An 18,102-nucleotide genomic window follows, 5' to 3' on the forward strand; every position below is an offset into this window, starting at 1 on the left:
CATGTATGCCCCCATATGGGCTGTCCGTTGTAGTGGCAGCCATTGTGTGATTACGTTTTTTGTCACTAAAAATCAATAGGGGTCATCTGCGAATCATGATCAATGTACCTATGAAGTTTCATGATCCTAGGCATAAGCGTTCTTGAGTTATCATCCGGAAATCATTTTACTATTTCGGGTCACCGTGACCTTGACCTTTGACCTAGTGACCTGAAAATCAATAGGGGTCATCTGCCAGCCATTATCAATCTACCTACGAAATTTCATGATCCTAGGCATAAGCGTTCTTGAGTTATCATCCGGAAACCATTTTACTATTTCGGGTCACTGTGACCTTGACCTTTGACCTAGTGACCTGAAAATCTATAGGGGTCATCTGCGAGGCATGATCAATCATCCTATCAAGTTTCATGATCCTAGGCATAAGCGTTCTTGAGTTATCATCCGGAAACCATTTTACTATTTTGGGTCACTGTGACCTTGATCTTTGACCTAGTGACCTGAAAATCAATAGAGGTCATTTGCGAGTCATGATCAATCTACCTATCAAGTTGCATGATCCTAGGCCTAAGCGTTCTTGAGTTATCATCCGGAAACCATTTAACTAATTCGGGTCACCGTGACCTTGACCTTTGACCTAGTGACCTCAAAATCAATAGGGTCAGCTGCGAGTCATGATCAATGTACCAATCAAGTTTCATGATCCTAGGCGTAAACATTCTTGAGTTATCATCCGAAAACCATTTAACTATTTTGGGTCACAATGACCTTGACCTTTAACCTAGTGACCTCAAAATCAATAGGGGTCATCTGCGAGTCATGATCAATCTACCCATGAAGTTTCATGATCCTAGGCCTAAGCCTTCTTGAGTTATCATCCGAAAACCATTTTACTATTTCGGGTCACCGTGACCTTGACCTTTGACCTAGTGACCTCAAAATCAATAGGAGTCATCTGCGAGTCATGATCAATCTACCCGTGAAGTTTCATGATCCTAGGCATATGCGTTCTTGGGTTATCATCCGAAAAGCATTTTACTATTTTTGGTCACCGTGACCTTGACCTTTGACCAAGTGACCTCAAAATCGATAGTGGTCATCTGAAAGTCATGATCAATGTACCGTGGAAGTTTCATGATCGTAGCCATTAGCGTTCTTGAGTTATCATCCGGAAACCATTTTACTATTTCAGGTCATCGTGACCTTGACCTTTGATATAGTGACCTGAAAATCAATAGGAGTCAACTGCGAGTCATGATCAATCTACCTATCAAGTTTGATGATCCTAGGCATAAGCGTTCTTGAGTTATTATCCGGAAACCATTTTACTATTTCGGGTCACCGTGAGATTGACCTTTGACCTAGTGACCTGAAAATCAATAGGAGTCATCTGCGAGTCATGATCAATCTACCTATCAAGTTTCATGATCCTAGTTATAAACGTTCTTGAGTTATCATCCGGACACCATTTTACTATTTCGGGTCACAGTGACCTTGACCTTTGACCTAGTAACCTGAAAATCAATAGGGGTCATCTGCGAGTCATGATCAATCTACCTATCAAGTTTCATGATCCTAGGCCTAAGCGTTCTTGAGTTATCATCCGGAAACCATTTTACTATTTCGTGTCATCGTGACCTTGACCTTTGACCTAGTGACCTCAAAATCAATAGGGGTCATCTGCGAGTCATGATCAATGTACCTATGAAGTTTCATGATCCTAGGCCCAAGCGTTCTTGAGTTATCATCCGGAAACCACCTGGTGGACGGACCGACCGACAGACCGACCGACAGACCGACATGTTCAAAGCAATATACCCCCTCTTCTTTGAAGGGGGGCATAACATTATAGTTTTATAATATTGCAATGGCGTATTCTTATAGTTAATGCAATGCGATTTTAACATTAATCAAAATTTCTTTTCTTCAATTTACACAAATACCAATAAAAAATGATTTGTTGATATTATTTCATTTGTTAATTACGACGAATATTAATTAACCTTAAAAAAAACAACACTAATTTGAAGTTAAATGCTTAAAATAATAATTGTTTAAAAGTTTATTCATCAGAGTTTTGTGAGTGGAAGCATGTCACCATAAAGATGAAGAAATCATCAAGTGATTTTTATAGGAGGATCGAAGTCCTATTAATGCTAGATAATCTTGGAGAGAAAAATTGCTCACGTATTGTGCAGAAGACGTGGGTTTGGTGACTGTCAAGGTAAACAGGTCAAATAACATATATTAACACGTATACTATTTCTTAAATACAAATTAATATTGAAACGGAATGTTGTTTTTTCCAAAGCTGTTATTTTCTAAAATCGTATTTAATAATGAACCAAATGGCCGATGACAGGAAGGCGCCTTTCCGGGACACTGGTTACTCCTGCAAGTACATTTGTATTGCCTGGAATGCCTGGAATGCCTTGACATGCGAACGTGATAAAAGTAGTTAGGTTTCACTCTTCAAATTGAGACTGAAGCCTTATTTGTATTTTATAGAAAATCAGACAGGATGAGGGACTTCCAAATGTAAAACGACTGTCTTTATATTTCATATTTGTGTAATTTTAATATCCTGTTTCATATGACAAAACCATGCTATTTTGGAGTAAGATATTTACTTTTAAGGTTGTCGACAATCACTGATTGAAATTATTGAATAATTAAAGCATATATACAAGTAGACCCAATAAACATGGACCACATGCCCTTATGTTTGTTAAATATTGTTTGTCAAAGGATTTGGGGTAAGCCGATTGGGTATGAAACCATGTGCTAATATTAACCTTTAATTAAAAATTTCAAGAATTAATTTGCCACATGCTGTACTGTGTCTTACGTGTTCCACAACCATAACAAATAAAATGTGTACAATAGCATTTTGGCAAAGACATGTCAATAAATTTAAAGAGCTTGAATTGTTGCGCCTTTTTGCTTTCATTTTCTTTCCCTGGCCAATCGCATCAAGTTGTTATTGTGGTGTCGTCAAAGTCGAATTAATTCTTGTCATTCAAAATATCATAGAATTAATCAGCGTGTTTGTTTGTTATTGCTGTTTTTAAATATAAATTTTAAGGCTTTTATATATTCAAAAAGCATGTGATACCAAAGATCTGACATTCGCTGTCATTTCATACTATCTTTAATAAACTAATCCGGGAAATTTGTTGTATATTCGCAAATGAATTACTGAGAATTAAGATGATAACTTGTATCTGGCACTAAGTATGCCACAAACGAGCTTATAGGAAATAATGAGCTAATTAAATGCATGCATTTAACATGACACATCACATGGTACAGTATTAAAATATGAAGAATACATCTCTTCCAATCCACATTTACAAATACAAAATTAAGTTGCCCATGTTTTCATAAGAGATTCTTTTAAAGTACAACAACGTGTTTGAGTAACAGTATATAGACAATTTGCACTTGCATTGATTAATTGATTCGAACGTTAAACGCAATCTTTACATGTCAAGTAAAATATAAAAACATAACCCAACCAATAAAAATCAAAAATGATAAATATTTATGTGTGCTTTACTAAAGACATACACCTCTTTATCACGAACACAGTTGAAATCACTGTATTGCTTTTTTGAGTTGTGAATTCCCTTTGTGAGGCATTTATTGACAAAGAATATAAAAAGTGCTGTTTGTTTGTAAAGAATGTTATAATGATATTATTAAGATTGTTCACCTGAAACGTGTAACACATATTTCATCTAAATTGCAATAGATTTTTAATTATAATTATAATACATATTGAAATAGTTGTGACACATTTTAGTTTTGCATCATGGAAAAGTCACATAAACTTCCAATATAAGTTTGCAAGTGTAGAAACAACATTACAGCTTTCACTATTGACTTTGAAATAGGGTAACTGTTCGTACACATATACTGAGGGTTATCCACGCTGATGAACTATTATACGTGTCAAAGGACAACCAATATTGTTTGGTGCCCAACTGGCGTTGAGACTGTTGGCCTGTTCGGCTTACAGAGCCATTTGATCCAATAAAGTACAAAAAATAGCGTTCAGCTCAGAAAACATTTTGGTTATACATTAAAATGATATGTTATTAGCTATGTAACCTCTGTTTAAAATAATTGAATAGTACAAAATAGTATACCGATGTACATATATTTCTTACAACATGTTGTTAATTGACAGACAAAACATTAAAGCGGCATGAAATTTGTATTGTTTGTAAATATATTAAGACATGTCTTAATCTGATTTCAGTAATATAGATCTACATATTAAAGTAGTAGTGTAAAATAGATCTACATATTAAAGTAGTAGTATTTGAGATCTACATATTAAAGTAGTAGTATTTGTTGAAGTTGATTTTGTTAACTAACCCTAAACTAAGCACATCGTCAACATCTAAAAAAATGACAATAGCAAGCATTTAAATACCCACATAGCTTACCCCGGAGTAATCTGGTACATTCTTAACTATACAAGAACGGGATGATGTTCTTTATCACGGATTAAGGACTGCGCAAATTGAAGCTGTCCAACAACAACGTTTACTCAATGCATTTGTATTGTCTAAACTACACGCCATATATAAAATAACTAGGTATTTACAAAAACAAACATGTACAAAAACATGAAAAACAACTTAAATATCCATTACATAGTTGTTACTGTTAAGAATTGGGTGTTATATTGTTACATAAATGACCATTTGGACCCTACGCATATTTGTAATTTCTTAGAAATAATGGACACTTCTCAGAATCATATTCCCAAAATAGCCATAATGTTGTTCAAAAGTGCAACAGTGTTAAACGCCACAGAGACTGTGACATTTATGATGCCAATGAAACCCACGTTAATATAGTGATACAATAGTATGGTTTTGATCCACAGAGTGCAAACATGTTACGTTTTATTATGAAATGCTATGCCTTAACCGACATTCAAGATCGATCTTTCAAGTTCGCATGGAGTTATTGTGTTATGGTTCATTTTTACATGGACATAATTGATGCAAGTTTGCACTGTCGTACTTCCACGTTCAATGAAATTGTTGTTTTATTCTTGAAACACACAAGTTATACGTTTCCAATTCAACTGTTATGGGTTTCACAACCCACATTCTTATTGCGTTAATACAAATGAATTGCTAAAATTAATTTCCGCTGATTAAGAATATGACTGTCCAAACATAATTATAGTTAGTATACAATTGATATTTTTGTTTAATAGTTAATCCTTAACCAATACTCATAATTTCAAAACATATAGTTACCTCACTGATTTCGGCTCTAACACATCTTCATGTCTTGTACAAAGGCTATATAATTGTATCGCGCCTGTGTTTATGTCATTACAAGCACCCACTAAAAATTCGTGTATGTTTTAATATTGTTGTTCCGAACGACTTACATTTATACGTTTATGCCAACTTTCAAAACAAAAAAACAACAATATATGCACGTACCGTATATAAATTGCACATATTATGTGTTTGCTCTATTCATATTAGTTTCAACGATGCATTTTCCGTACAAAAACCCGCAAAATTGCTGATATATATATAGACGCGACTCAAACAATATATATACACACATAATGACAAGTTCAAACAGACGAGTTATTATGCCCTGCAACATATGTTTGCAATTTAATACCAAAATGCCAGGAGTCCACTAAATTCATTCGTTATTGAAAAACATCACGAAGGCGCTCATTTTGCTGTCGCATTGCACGGAAAACGTGGGGTCTAATTGATTGACATAATAAAAAACAGAGAGTGCAATCTGAATTTCCATTGTGGCATGTTTAACTCATTTTAAGCACACGTTTATCACATTTTAAATGTAAACTGCAACTTTGTGTTTTAAAATAAATCAGCTTGAGGCATGCAGGCTTTTTCAAATATGGTAAGAGTTTTTTCTTTTGCTCAATGCAGTAATATTCTCAATTTATATTATCCTGTTCTAACAAAATACCGGTAGTTCTACTTCTGAAGTTCTACTGTAGTATCATGTGTGTTGTGTGTATCTGGCGGAAAAAGTAATTTGGTCGAGTTTATTGCCTATTACCTACTACTTTTTACCGGAAAAGTCGTCAGTGTAAGGTGATTCAAACATTTACCACTGGAAATATCAAACCAATGACTGCCATCGTAAGTATATCTTTAGCGTATTAGTTTCACTGTGGCGAATGTCTTATGAAAAATGGTACCGAATATGTCAAACACAATCACGTGTGAACACTAAGACATCGGTAATGTTCATCTTCAGAACTTACTACAGTGTACACAATTTATTTTATACAATAACATGTATCGAGTGTACACCCATATCAAAGTTAAATGGATAACTGTTATCAATAATAGGAAACCAACGATTTTAAGGCCAGTCTGCTAATTCATGTTATTTTTCACTCATGGCTGGCCAGTATTCTTATCCAGACCAGTCTAATCAACATTCTCTAGTAACGTTACACATATAATAAGTTTTGGCGACCCACATTGGAGTATGCAGCAAATGAATGGGACCTTCATACACGTGAATTGAAGAGCTTAGAGCCGTCAAGAGACGCGCTTCTCATTACGTAAAACGGGAATAAAGCAACAAACGTAGCAGCTAAAAAATGATAGCTGACGTTGGATGTCAGACTCTTCAAGGTAGACATTAAAAAGCTAATGTCACTATGATGTATGATTGGCATTCCATCTTACCCTACCTCCGCCCTGCTATGGCATCCTCTAAAGACAGCAGGTGCATAATACTGCATAAAAGGCTACCTTAGACACTCCCTCTTTACGTCAGCCAGAAAACTGTGGAATCAAATGCAAAATATATCCCTGTGACGGCTCCCATCCTCCAATACTTGAATCTTTCAATGAAGTGATGGCACCAAACAGTTTAACTAATACATCAATGACCTGTGACCAGTTTTAAAATCTTTTAAAGTCGTCACACCATGACTGTTGAACTGTTTTCTTGTACGACAATATCCCAGATTTTGTACGATGCATTAAGAAGAAGAAGCAATACATCAAAATGGCGAAATAACACTTTATAACCAAGTGTATTTACAATCACAAAGCATTGTGAAAATCGAACACGTAAATATACTTGTGCATCTTTTGGCCTGTAAGCTGCGCCACACCAGGGGCGTAGCTGCTATGAGGCACAGCTGACCCGGGCCTACATTTTTTTTTAAACATGGACAAAATAAAAATGCTTCAACTTCGAAAAACGCATTAAAATGTTGACCCTGGGGGTGAGGTGTTAGAAATATGCACTTCATATTGACATAATCCTCAGACAATGGATTCTGGTCGTGTTCAAAGGACATATTTTCCAATTATCAACTCTGCTTCTTTTTATATGCATAGATTCTAGCTCGCTTTCTTTCACGTGACTTGCTGTTACAAGTATACATAGATCTACATGTAGATCTACTCTCCTTTTCAACACTACAGTTAGTTGTAATCGAATATCGTTGGATTTTTAAGAAATATTCCGAATGATGTTTATGACCGCGGAATATTAAAATGGAGCACTTGTCCCCGTATCCCGAGCCATTGACTGAATCCGGGTCGGTTCGGTTCTTTGATGCCGAACAAATAAAAAATTTAGTTCTCTGACATTGTGATAAAACAGAAAAATATCAAAGATAAACAGGCCAAAGTCTTATATTTTCTTATCTTATTATTTGTCTAGATATACTTTAAATATCACTACTGACACAGGCGTTATAGGAAACATGTTCAGGGGGAGGACCCCGGACCCCCGTTTTTATGTATCGCATCAGGGCATTAAAAGCTCAAAACGCTAGCTACGCCCCTGCACACCACTGATATAGGTTGTGTAGCGTATAATTGTGCGATTCAGCGCTGGCAACTATAGCAATACCAATTGTTATCAACTACAGAACATAAACATGCAGCATTTTTAAGGAATAACATTGCACCATTACTCAACGTTTTGTCTTGATATGGTTAACAACACGGATAGTGAATATTTAAACGATAAAGCATTCGTTGTGCTAACATTAAACCATACAACCTTTGTTTATTACCATCTTATATAAAAATATTTTAACTTCCCCTTGGAACAAAATAACTATATATGAGTTACTTCCCTTGTACATAAATATTCCACTTAACATGTGAATTAGAACTTTAAAGGCTTCAAAATTTAGGAAATGTGACACAAATTCAGTGTGTCAGTTCTATAAACATGATAGTTTCAACAAAAAAAAATGAAACATATTCTTTGAAAATATAAATTTGAAGGCATCTCTTGTTTTACAATATTGTATAAAGCACTTTATTGTTTGTAGGAGTATTCGGACAATGCAATACATCGGACACTCCGTGTCCTGCAATACATCGGACATGCTCGTGTACTTGACGTGGAAATAATTATATTGCTTTAAATGCATTAATGCTCTCCTCAAACACAATGGAATCAAATTTGGCTGACACAATAAGTAGAGCATGTCTTCAAAAATACACAGAATTACCTAAAAAGGGAAAACCAATGAAAGGCAAAGAATGGACATTATTAGCTGGAATAGCTATGGCAAAAACCCAAGGTAGCATGGATTTTGCTTCTTTTCAACTATAATTACATGCCAATGATAAAAAATGTTGGATTATTTTTTTTTAAATTGCCTGTAAGAAAATATCATGGAGTTTGCAAGCCTAAACAAGCTATGGATGTTTGATATGTGACTGAATGTGAAAAAAAACTTGAATTGTGCAATTTTCTAAAATTGCAGCATCTTTTCATGTGATGGAATGAGTGGGGAGATCAATTAATTCCAAAACTTAATATTTCAAATTTTCTGTGTATTTGATGATGGTAACCATAGTACTTGCAGTCATTTTATTTAAATATGCATGATGTTATTTGAATGTGTAAAATACAAAACTTGTATAATTTTGCTTGACTGCAAATCCCATCAAATAAATAATTAAGTTTTTATTGTTCTACACATAAATTTAAACTTATTTATTTGAGCTTAATTAAATTAAACAAACTTGGGCTTACAGGCATGGCGAAATTAGAAAAAATCTGCCGGTCATCCGGACAGGCATTTCAGAAAATGTGCCGGTCCGGAGAAAATTTAGCCGGACCGTAAAGCAACAACAACTTAACTTGAAAATTCAAAAATGGCAGCGATCACATCTTGATCTCTTTATTCAACCGGCCGTTAAATTGATTTTAATCGCTTAGAGGTTACACTGGCAGCTAATTGGTGTTAATCGGTTGTGTAATGTCAATCATGTTGTGAAAAATTCGCGTGTCAGTTTTTATTACATGTATTCCCTATTAGAACGGTTCGGTGCGATAATTTCAATAACGTATGTGCAAGCCGAATAATTATCAAATTAAAGTTATTCGAAACGATTTAAACATTCTTACTTTAATATGATTGCAGTTTGTAGCGGCTGTTAAAATATACTGCGCACAGTACAAAACACGTTACCTGACATTTAATGATTAAGGCATTTCATTTTTCAGAACGTTTACTAGTAATTAATTAAATAAAAAAGACGATTTATTGACATGCTAACGCAGTGTAATTGTTAACAGAGATTCATTTTCATTTTTGACCAGTATCAGAAAGTCCCCGGGAAGCACGTTTTTTTACATGGCACTGCATATGATGCAATAAAAACATTTCTTTGTACATGTATCGTATTGCATTCAATCAAAATTTAAATTCGCTCGACCAATGAAAGCTCTGCCCCATAATGCACTGTACTCTTTACACTTTTGAAAAATGGCGTATGCATATGGTTGTGTTGATCACGATACCATATTTTATTGTCCTTATCCTACTCGAAAAATATGTAAAAGCTATCAAGATCTTTTTTGTTAGAACGCAGTTGGCGATTTTGCAAACGAGTTTAAAGTAGGTGTTGTGTAACAAGTTGGATTTGCTAATTGTACGTAACAAACCTACAGCAAACATCAAAACAACGAGCGATTTCATTTTCATGATGTAGTAAGCGATTTGCTCTTCGAATTTTCAACTTGAAAAAAAAAAGATTTGTTTGCAATCATTTCACATTTTGCCGGTCACCAGGACCGACATTCTTGTTAAACCTGCCGGACCAAATTGAAATCTGCCGGTCAGGACCGGCGGACCGGCAATTTCGCCAAGCCTGGTCTTATTGAAACACTCCAGTCGGTCCCACTGCTGGCCATTATGCGGCTGCTGTCGATTATAGATGTAGTGTTGTTAAGTGAGACTAGGAGAAAATATTCAAAAATCCTTCGAAGGGTATTATAGCACATAGTAGTCAGGAGCGTACCTAGGCATACGGCAGTACCCCGGTGCGTATAATTCAGTTTCAAACTTTAAACAAAATGAAAACTCTCAAAATTCGAAAAATGCAATATAAAGTGAGGGTTAATGGGGTTAGGGGTATACTTATGTAAATAAGCAAACAAGACATCCTCTTGCAGAAAATAACAGTGGGATCTACCCGTTCTATCATTTGAAGTGTATATCTGAAATCTAGCATTTCTTCGAATGTTCACATTTCTGGACGTTCAAATCAAGATAGCATGAGGTCTACAGGGAACGCCCAAATTGATTTGTATTCAAATTATTGTAGGTATCTTTATTAGAAATTGTTCTCCACTATTAAGTTTATATATTAAAAATCAATGACAGAAGGAAGTACTTTCCCCTGTAGCGCAATTGTTTTGCACGTCGTAATTTTGTCCCATTATTGACCTGAAGGGCAGTGGTCACACTAGAACCTTTCAGTTTACTTTTTTTCTTCAAATATAACTATTCCCTATTTTAGTTTTTTTATTTTCTATTTTTATCTCAGTTTAGTATAATTATCTTGTCTTAATACCAAAACTAGCTCAAACACTTAAATTAGTGTCGAAAGTATATTTGCTGTTGACAATGTTTAATTAAGTATTTCCTTATATCAGTCTTTCTCAAGCAAGAAATTGATGAATTAAATTGCCAAATTGTGGCTGAAAGATAATACTAAAACGCTGCTTGATCGTGCGTATACCTGAAATAGCCTCAGGAACGCCCCTGGTAGTTGTGCTGATGGTTTGTTTGTCTGTCTGTCTGTCCGGCCGGCAAATCATTTCTAAAGTATTTTCTTAATGCTTTTACAGTGTTCGACATTAACTTTTTTTTACAGCAAGACCATCGGACCAGCTTCTCTTAAAATGTACTAGCCCGAATCTGATGTCTTCTAGACCATACATGACAAAGCAAATGTACACAATTGTGTCATGTTACTGTTTAATCAGGATTTATCAGTAAATAATCAGGGAACACCAGAAAGTTATTTTGATGCATAAAGTAAACAGTTTGTGCTTTTCTTCGTCATATAAAGGCCTAATGTATCTATATTGTGTCAATATTTGTTGAGAAAAACATTCCGATTCAGTCCATTTTATTGAAAGAAAATGCTCAAATTTTGCCATTTTATTGATTTTAAAAATCCCAATTAGACTCAAAATGGCTAGGAAAACTGAGACTGTGCATGAAGGATGAACTGTCTGAAGCTAATGTTGAAAAATCATTTATATATATTTAAAAAAAAGGACTTACTGACTTTCAGCTGTGAACATTACATTCATATATAAATTTGTATTCATATAATAAATATTATTACATATACAAAAGAGTGAGTTTTTTATTTTCCCCTTTCCTAAAAAACCAAAGCGTTTTCCCTTTTGGACTGGCCCCGCCACCATTCCCCTATAGGTGAAAAAAACACTGGCTTTGAGATATTTACCAGATTTTTGGTGTGTGAGTCTACCTGCATGAGTTACAGACCAAGATTAAGTTTTGTTCAGGTCGATTGATTTTCGGCCAAGTTATTGGCCTAGGACTTATACCCCTCCTCTTTAATAACAGTTGTCATATTAACTTGTATGCTGACTGCTTGCAGATATATACCTAATATTTGGTGTGTGAGTTTACCAACATGACTTACAGATGAAGTTTGAACTGTGTTTGGTGTCCATTGATTTGTGACGAAGTTATGGCAATAGGACTAAGGAATTTTCTTTAAAATCATTATTTTCTGGAATTATTTTCTGAAAACTTTTAGATATAATGACCTTATTTTGTGTGTGTGAGTAAACCTACATGAAATACCTTCAGTTAAAGTTTTGTGTGGGTCCATTAAATTTACAGTTGACTTAGCAATTTTCTATTAAATAACTAATTTTTCGATTTTGTGTGAAACGCTTTTAGATATTGACCTCATTATTGGTGTGTGAGTATACCTGCATGACTTTAAGATAAAGGTGAAGTTGTTTTGGGTATGTGGAGTTTTGAGACAAAAGTGGAATGAGGGGGCATATGAATGATGTGAGAAAACAGCATTTCAGCAATGATGTAGGAAGCGTAATAAGTCATATCAGCCCCTTGCAATCTTAGTTTTACACATATGTAGGACAACTGCATGTGTTTGCAGGACAAGCAAAAATTTTAAGGCACTTGTCTTGCAGGACTAGTGCATTCTTGAAATAGTTTTGTCCCCTGCTCTAGATATCATGAAGAAACCTATTTCTTTATACACTTTCATGTTGCCTTGATCTTTGACTTTGTACCCTCAAAATCAAATTCTGTTTTCTTTGTTGTCCATTTAAGAATTGCACAAATGTTTATGATCAAAGGTTAAAGAGCCTCAAAAAAGTGCTAAAAGGAATTTCCTATAAAAGACTTTATGAGTGCGACCTTTTACCTGGTATTCTCAAAATCTTTAGGCAGCCTTTTTAAACCATTTTTGGAATGGGGCTTGGCCACTTTGGATGGGGAAATATGATCTGTGGATCATACAATTGATAGTCGTCTTCTTTCCCTCACATGTAACCATCATACAAGTTTGCAAGGTAGTTAGTCAAAGTGTTCTCAGTGCACTAAAACGACATGCCTACTGACCGACTAATCAACCTATTGAAAAACACAAAGCAATATACATGTATCCCACTTGTCTGACCAGGGGCATACAAATGCAAAGAAAGATAAATCCAAATTTCTTCGAAAGGGCGCAGTATAACCCAGTCAGCATAAATAACCAAATGCCAAATAAAAGAGAAATACAGGGCTTGTATGTTTTTTTTAAAGTTTATAACAAATATTTGGTAATACTTATCCAAACAATTACAAATTGTCCAGATATACAGATATCCCAATATTCTTTGACATCCCTGATATTATGAACACATAGTTGAGGCAATTTGTCTTGAGGCATTTTTGGTATATTTCTAGCAATGAATTCATACCAATTCTATTTAAATGTGAGAACTCTGAACAGAATATTTTTGAAAATAATACGTGTGGTGTTAATTTTTGTGTTGCCTTTTCGTTACAGGAAATGGAGACACAGAGGTGACGGTAGTTTCCCTGGGGACTGGTTCAAAGTGTTTACCAGCGTCTAAACTGAGTAAAACTGGTAAGAAACTATTGGCACAGAATTGCTATTTCCTGAAATATCATATAGCTTTTTGTAAATTCCAAGAAAAGTTGGAAAAAAGAGTATGCTACAATGAATGAGAAAATCATCATGATTTTGATAACAATCATTTCTGTCCTTTATGCTGGTTACATTATACATGATCAGGTAAGTATTTGTTTGTGCAGACAATAACTTAAGTAGAGTAAGTGCTGTGGCCACTTACCCCTGTGAGTAGAGTCATTGCTGTAGTTTTTTTCCCTTGTTAGAAGAGTTAGCCTTGCAGTTACTTTCCCTTGTTAGTAAAGTTAGTTCTGTTTTTATTTGCATTGTCTGTAGAGTAAGTTCTGTAGTTATAACCCCTTGTAAGTAGAGTGAGTGTTTTAGTTATAACCCCTTTTGAGTAGATTTAGTGCTGTAGTTATAACCCCTTGTTAGTTGAGGTATATATTGCTGTAGTTATAACCCCTTGTGAGTAGAGTTAGTGCTGTAGTTATAACCCCTTGTGAGTAGAGTTAGTGCTGTAGTTATAACCACTTGTGAGTAGAATTAGTGCTGTAGTTATAACCACTTGTTAGTAGAGTTAGTGCTGTAGTTATAACCCCTTGTAAGTAGAGTGAGTGCTATAGTTATAACCACTTGTGAGTAGAGTTAGTGCTGTAGTTATAACCACTTGTTAGTACAGTGAGTGCTATAGTTATAATCCCTTGTGAGTAGATATAGTGCTGTAATTATAACCCCTTTTAAGAAGAGTTAGTGCTGTAGTTATAACCCCTTGTTAGTAACATATATTGTTGTAGTTATAACCCCTTTTGAGTAGATTAAGTGCTGTAGTTATAACCCCTTTTGAGTAGAGTTAGTGCTGTAGTTATAACCCCTTTTGAGTAGAGTATGTGCTGTAGTTATAACCCCTTGTGAGTAGAGTTAGTGCTGTAGTTATAACCCCTTGTAAGTAGAGTTAGTGCTGTAGTTATAACCCCTTGTAAGTAGAGTTAGTGCTGTAGTTATAACCCCTTGTAAGTAGAGTTAGTGATGTAGTTATAACCCCTTGTTAGTAGAGTTAGTGCTGTAGTTATAACCCCTTGTAAGTAGAGTTAGTGCTGTAGTTATAACCCCTTGTGAGTAGAGTTAGTGCTGTAGTTATAACCCCTTGTAAGTAGAGTTAGTGCTGTAGTTATAACCCCTTGTGAGTAGAGTTAGTGCTGTTGTTATAACCCCTTGTTAGTACAGTTAGTGCTGTAGTTATAACCCCTTGTTAGTAGAGTTAGTGCTGTAGTTATAACCCCTTTTGAGTAGAGTTAGTTCTGTAGTTTAACCTCTTTTTAGTAGAGTAGATGCTGTAATTATAATTCCTTGTAAGTAGAGTGAGTGCTGTAGTTATAACCCAATGTGAGTTAGAGTTAGTGCTGTTGTAATAAACCCTTGTTACTAGAGTTAGTGCTGTAGTTATAACCCCTTGTTAGTAGAGCTGCAACGATTCAACAACAGCTCAATTCGATTCGATTTCGATTTCAGACACTCCGATACCGATTTTTTCGATTCGATTCATCTTCAAACCTAGTTTTATCATATATTCACTCTTATGCCTCAAAATTAACATTTCTGTTCAAATGTGATTTCAATAAAACACATAAAAAAGAAAAGCAAATTAGGACTCAATTTTAATATAAAAACTTCTGACTAGAAGATTGTGTTGATTACACAATAATAATAAAAAATAATAATCATAAGAACGTATCTGGAATCAGTTGAATGGAAGTATTATCACTATTATACTTTTACCCAAAACCGCTATAAGCATGTCTACCATTTTGCCATGACAGCATCACCTGTTACCTGTAGGACAAATCACATTCTCTAATAAACTTAACAAAACTCCAACAGAAATATAACTACTTTTCTGGCTGGCGACTTGAGTAGTTGCACTTGTGCGACCTCTTAGTCTTGCTAAATCAACGTTATGTTTGCGTTTGACATATTGCATTAGATAAGTGGTTGAGCCGGACTTACACTTTGCTTTATCGGTAGGGCTACCATCCCGAACCCCAAAATACTGCCACACTTTTGATTTTAGCTTCGTAGGCGCATCTGATAATTTCAATTTGTCGGCAACAACTTGTTCAGCCATTTTGACGCTTTTTCCGAAAGTAGACCGTAACGGGCTTTATGATTGGATGACTTAAGTTATAAGCAACCAATCGAGCGCGTCGTAATTACAGGTAAAGATAAAACCTACACCTTCCTATTTCAATAGGCAGAATACAGCGCGCTTTATGTATCTATGTATATATGTTAAAGAATCGAATCGAATTTGGTAGGTTTGGTATCGTAATCGAATCGAAGCATTTCGAATCGATTTTCGATGAATCAGATCGAATCGTTGCAGCTCTACTTGTTAGTAGTGTAGGTGCTGTAATTATATTAATTTATTATTATTTATTACTTGTCAAGCAAAATGCTGTTATAATATTATTGGTTTTATGTCACCATCAAAGGTTTTCTATATTTCTTGTTTTTACCTGAATAGTAACACCACTTATCCTAGGAACCACCTTACTGATATAAAAACACAATTCTTACCTCTATCGGTGCTGCATTCTGTTTTGTAAATAAATAGTGTTATTTTATTTGGTGTTGCAGGTAAAAAACTGAGTTTCAAATACTTAACTGGTTTTACCTCACCTGTCACAAAGTGACATGGTGAGCCTATGTGATCGTGTGATGTCCGGCATCCATTGTGCGTGCGTCCATGTGTGCGTCACCAATTTGTTTGTGTAGATAGTAGAGGTCACAGTTTTCATTATTTTGATGAAATCTGGGTTGGAATTGTATTTGGGTCATCTGGGGTCAAAAACTAGGTCACTAGGTCAAATCATAGAAAAACCATGTGTAGACAATAGAGGTCACAGTTTCCATCAGATTTTATGAAATTTTGACAGAATGTTTATCTTGACGAAATCTGGATTGGGATTGTATTTGGGTCATCTGGGGTCAGAAACTAGGTCACTAGGAAAAATCATCATGGGTGAAAGTTTTCTGTAATATTACGGATTTCCGTAAATTCGATCTTCAGGTCGTTATTCCAAATTGTATAAATCCGAGGAGATTTTTTTTTGGGGGGTGGGGGGGGTAACCCCTGCCTTTGATTTTGATCAGACCTGAAGTTTAACATCAAAACAGTAACGGCTATGAGCCAAAATAACATGTCTACCGCAATCAGGTACAGATACGAGCCAAAAGACCTTCCGCGCGTGCAGAAGGCAGCATTACATCACCTGATTAGAATATTCTGGCGAAATCTGCTGATAATTTACGATTCCTTGTCTATGAAATGGTTTACCGCACAGAATAACTCTAAGTAAATCGGGAATCTGACTCGGTTTCCAAAAAAAGCGTTTTGATTGGTTTACGTAAATTGGTCAACCAATGGAAATCAACGTTACCAAACGGTCTTATCTCTAAAAAAATATGGTGGACAAGTCAAAATAACTTCCGAAACAAAAAACACACACGATCAAATCATGTATTTGCCTCTGGGGTACAACTCAAAAGAACTTAAAAGTGGTGTAAAAAACAAGTGCTGATGGGAATGGCTCCATGAAAGAGACTCACTTGGAGAGAAATGGGGAGATTTGTTTTTAAAAAAACACTCGGGGGTAGCGCATTGTGATATCTGTTTCAAAACGATCAAGTACCAATCAAATGGGAAAACAGCGTTCAAGTCTCACACCGAGGACGTTGCGCATGTAAAAAATTACTGGATGTGGAAATTACTTAAAAATACAAGACAGAAAATGTATTGCTTTAACATGTTCATTGATCTTTATTATACTGTAAATATTTGTATATAGTTTAGAAAGTTTAGTGTTCTCGTAAAGATTTTGCCTAGCACATTTTATCTACATAAAATTTTAAAGAAATAGATTGTGATATTTTCTAGCCAAACTAGCTGTTTTTTTCTTTTTTGAATCACTTAAAAATACAGGTGACTTTAAGCTCAGGAAAAGTGATTTCTTTGTTTCAAATAAGCTAAAATGCAGGAGCTTCAGGGGGCCAGAGGCCCCCTGGCCCCCAGATTTTATTTCTGTATTTTGGGACTTTTCAACTTTCACCCATGAATCATAGAAGAACCTGTGTAGACAATAGAGGTCATAGTTTTCATCTGATCTTAATGAAATATGGTCAGAATGTTTATCTTGATAATATCTTATTTTGGATCGTATATGGGTCATCTGGGGTCATCACCAAGCCAATTCTAGTAAAACCTTTTGTAGATGAAAGAGGTCACAGTTTTCATCACGTCTTAATGAAATTTTGTCAGAATGTATTAATTGATGAAATCTGGCTTGGGATTTATATGGGTCATCTGAGGTCATAAAGTAGGTCATCGGGTCAAATCATAGTAAAACTTCCTTCAGGTGAGCGATTCAGGGCCATCATGGCCCTCTTGTATGGTAATATAATGATTTATTCTGAATTTTTGTCAGTTTTAATGATAAGTCAGTTTTGAAATAAATCATGTAATAAAATAATTATGTATACTTACATTAAATATATTACTTTTTCAATGCAATAGAATTAAGTCTGTTAATTTATATCATTTTAATAATTATCCCCACGCTTTTTGAAAAAAAGGTGGGGATATTGTGGTTATCTC

The 18,102-nt window shown here is 35.1% G+C and overlaps 1 protein-coding gene across 3 annotated transcripts in view; it reads left to right on the plus strand.

Annotated features, from left to right (window-relative positions):
- Window positions 1–8,146: 8,146 nt before the first annotated feature.
- The window catches only part of LOC127844802 (tRNA-specific adenosine deaminase 1-like), a 58,301-nt gene continuing 48,345 nt past the window's right edge, over window positions 8,147–18,102 (plus strand). For all 3 annotated transcript variants that reach the window (XR_008032897.1, XM_052375301.1, XM_052375302.1), the window contains exons 1-2: window positions 8,147–8,587; window positions 13,365–13,445. Coding sequence is in view for 2 of the 3 variants with exons in the window: in XM_052375301.1 (XP_052231261.1) it covers window positions 8,437–8,587; window positions 13,365–13,445 (232 nt within the window). In the remaining variant the exon portion in view is untranslated. The remainder of the gene's footprint in view (window positions 8,588–13,364; window positions 13,446–18,102) is intronic.

Source organism: Dreissena polymorpha, chromosome 9, assembly GCF_020536995.1.
Source record: "Dreissena polymorpha isolate Duluth1 chromosome 9, UMN_Dpol_1.0, whole genome shotgun sequence".
NCBI lineage: Eukaryota > Metazoa > Mollusca > Bivalvia > Myida > Dreissenidae > Dreissena > Dreissena polymorpha.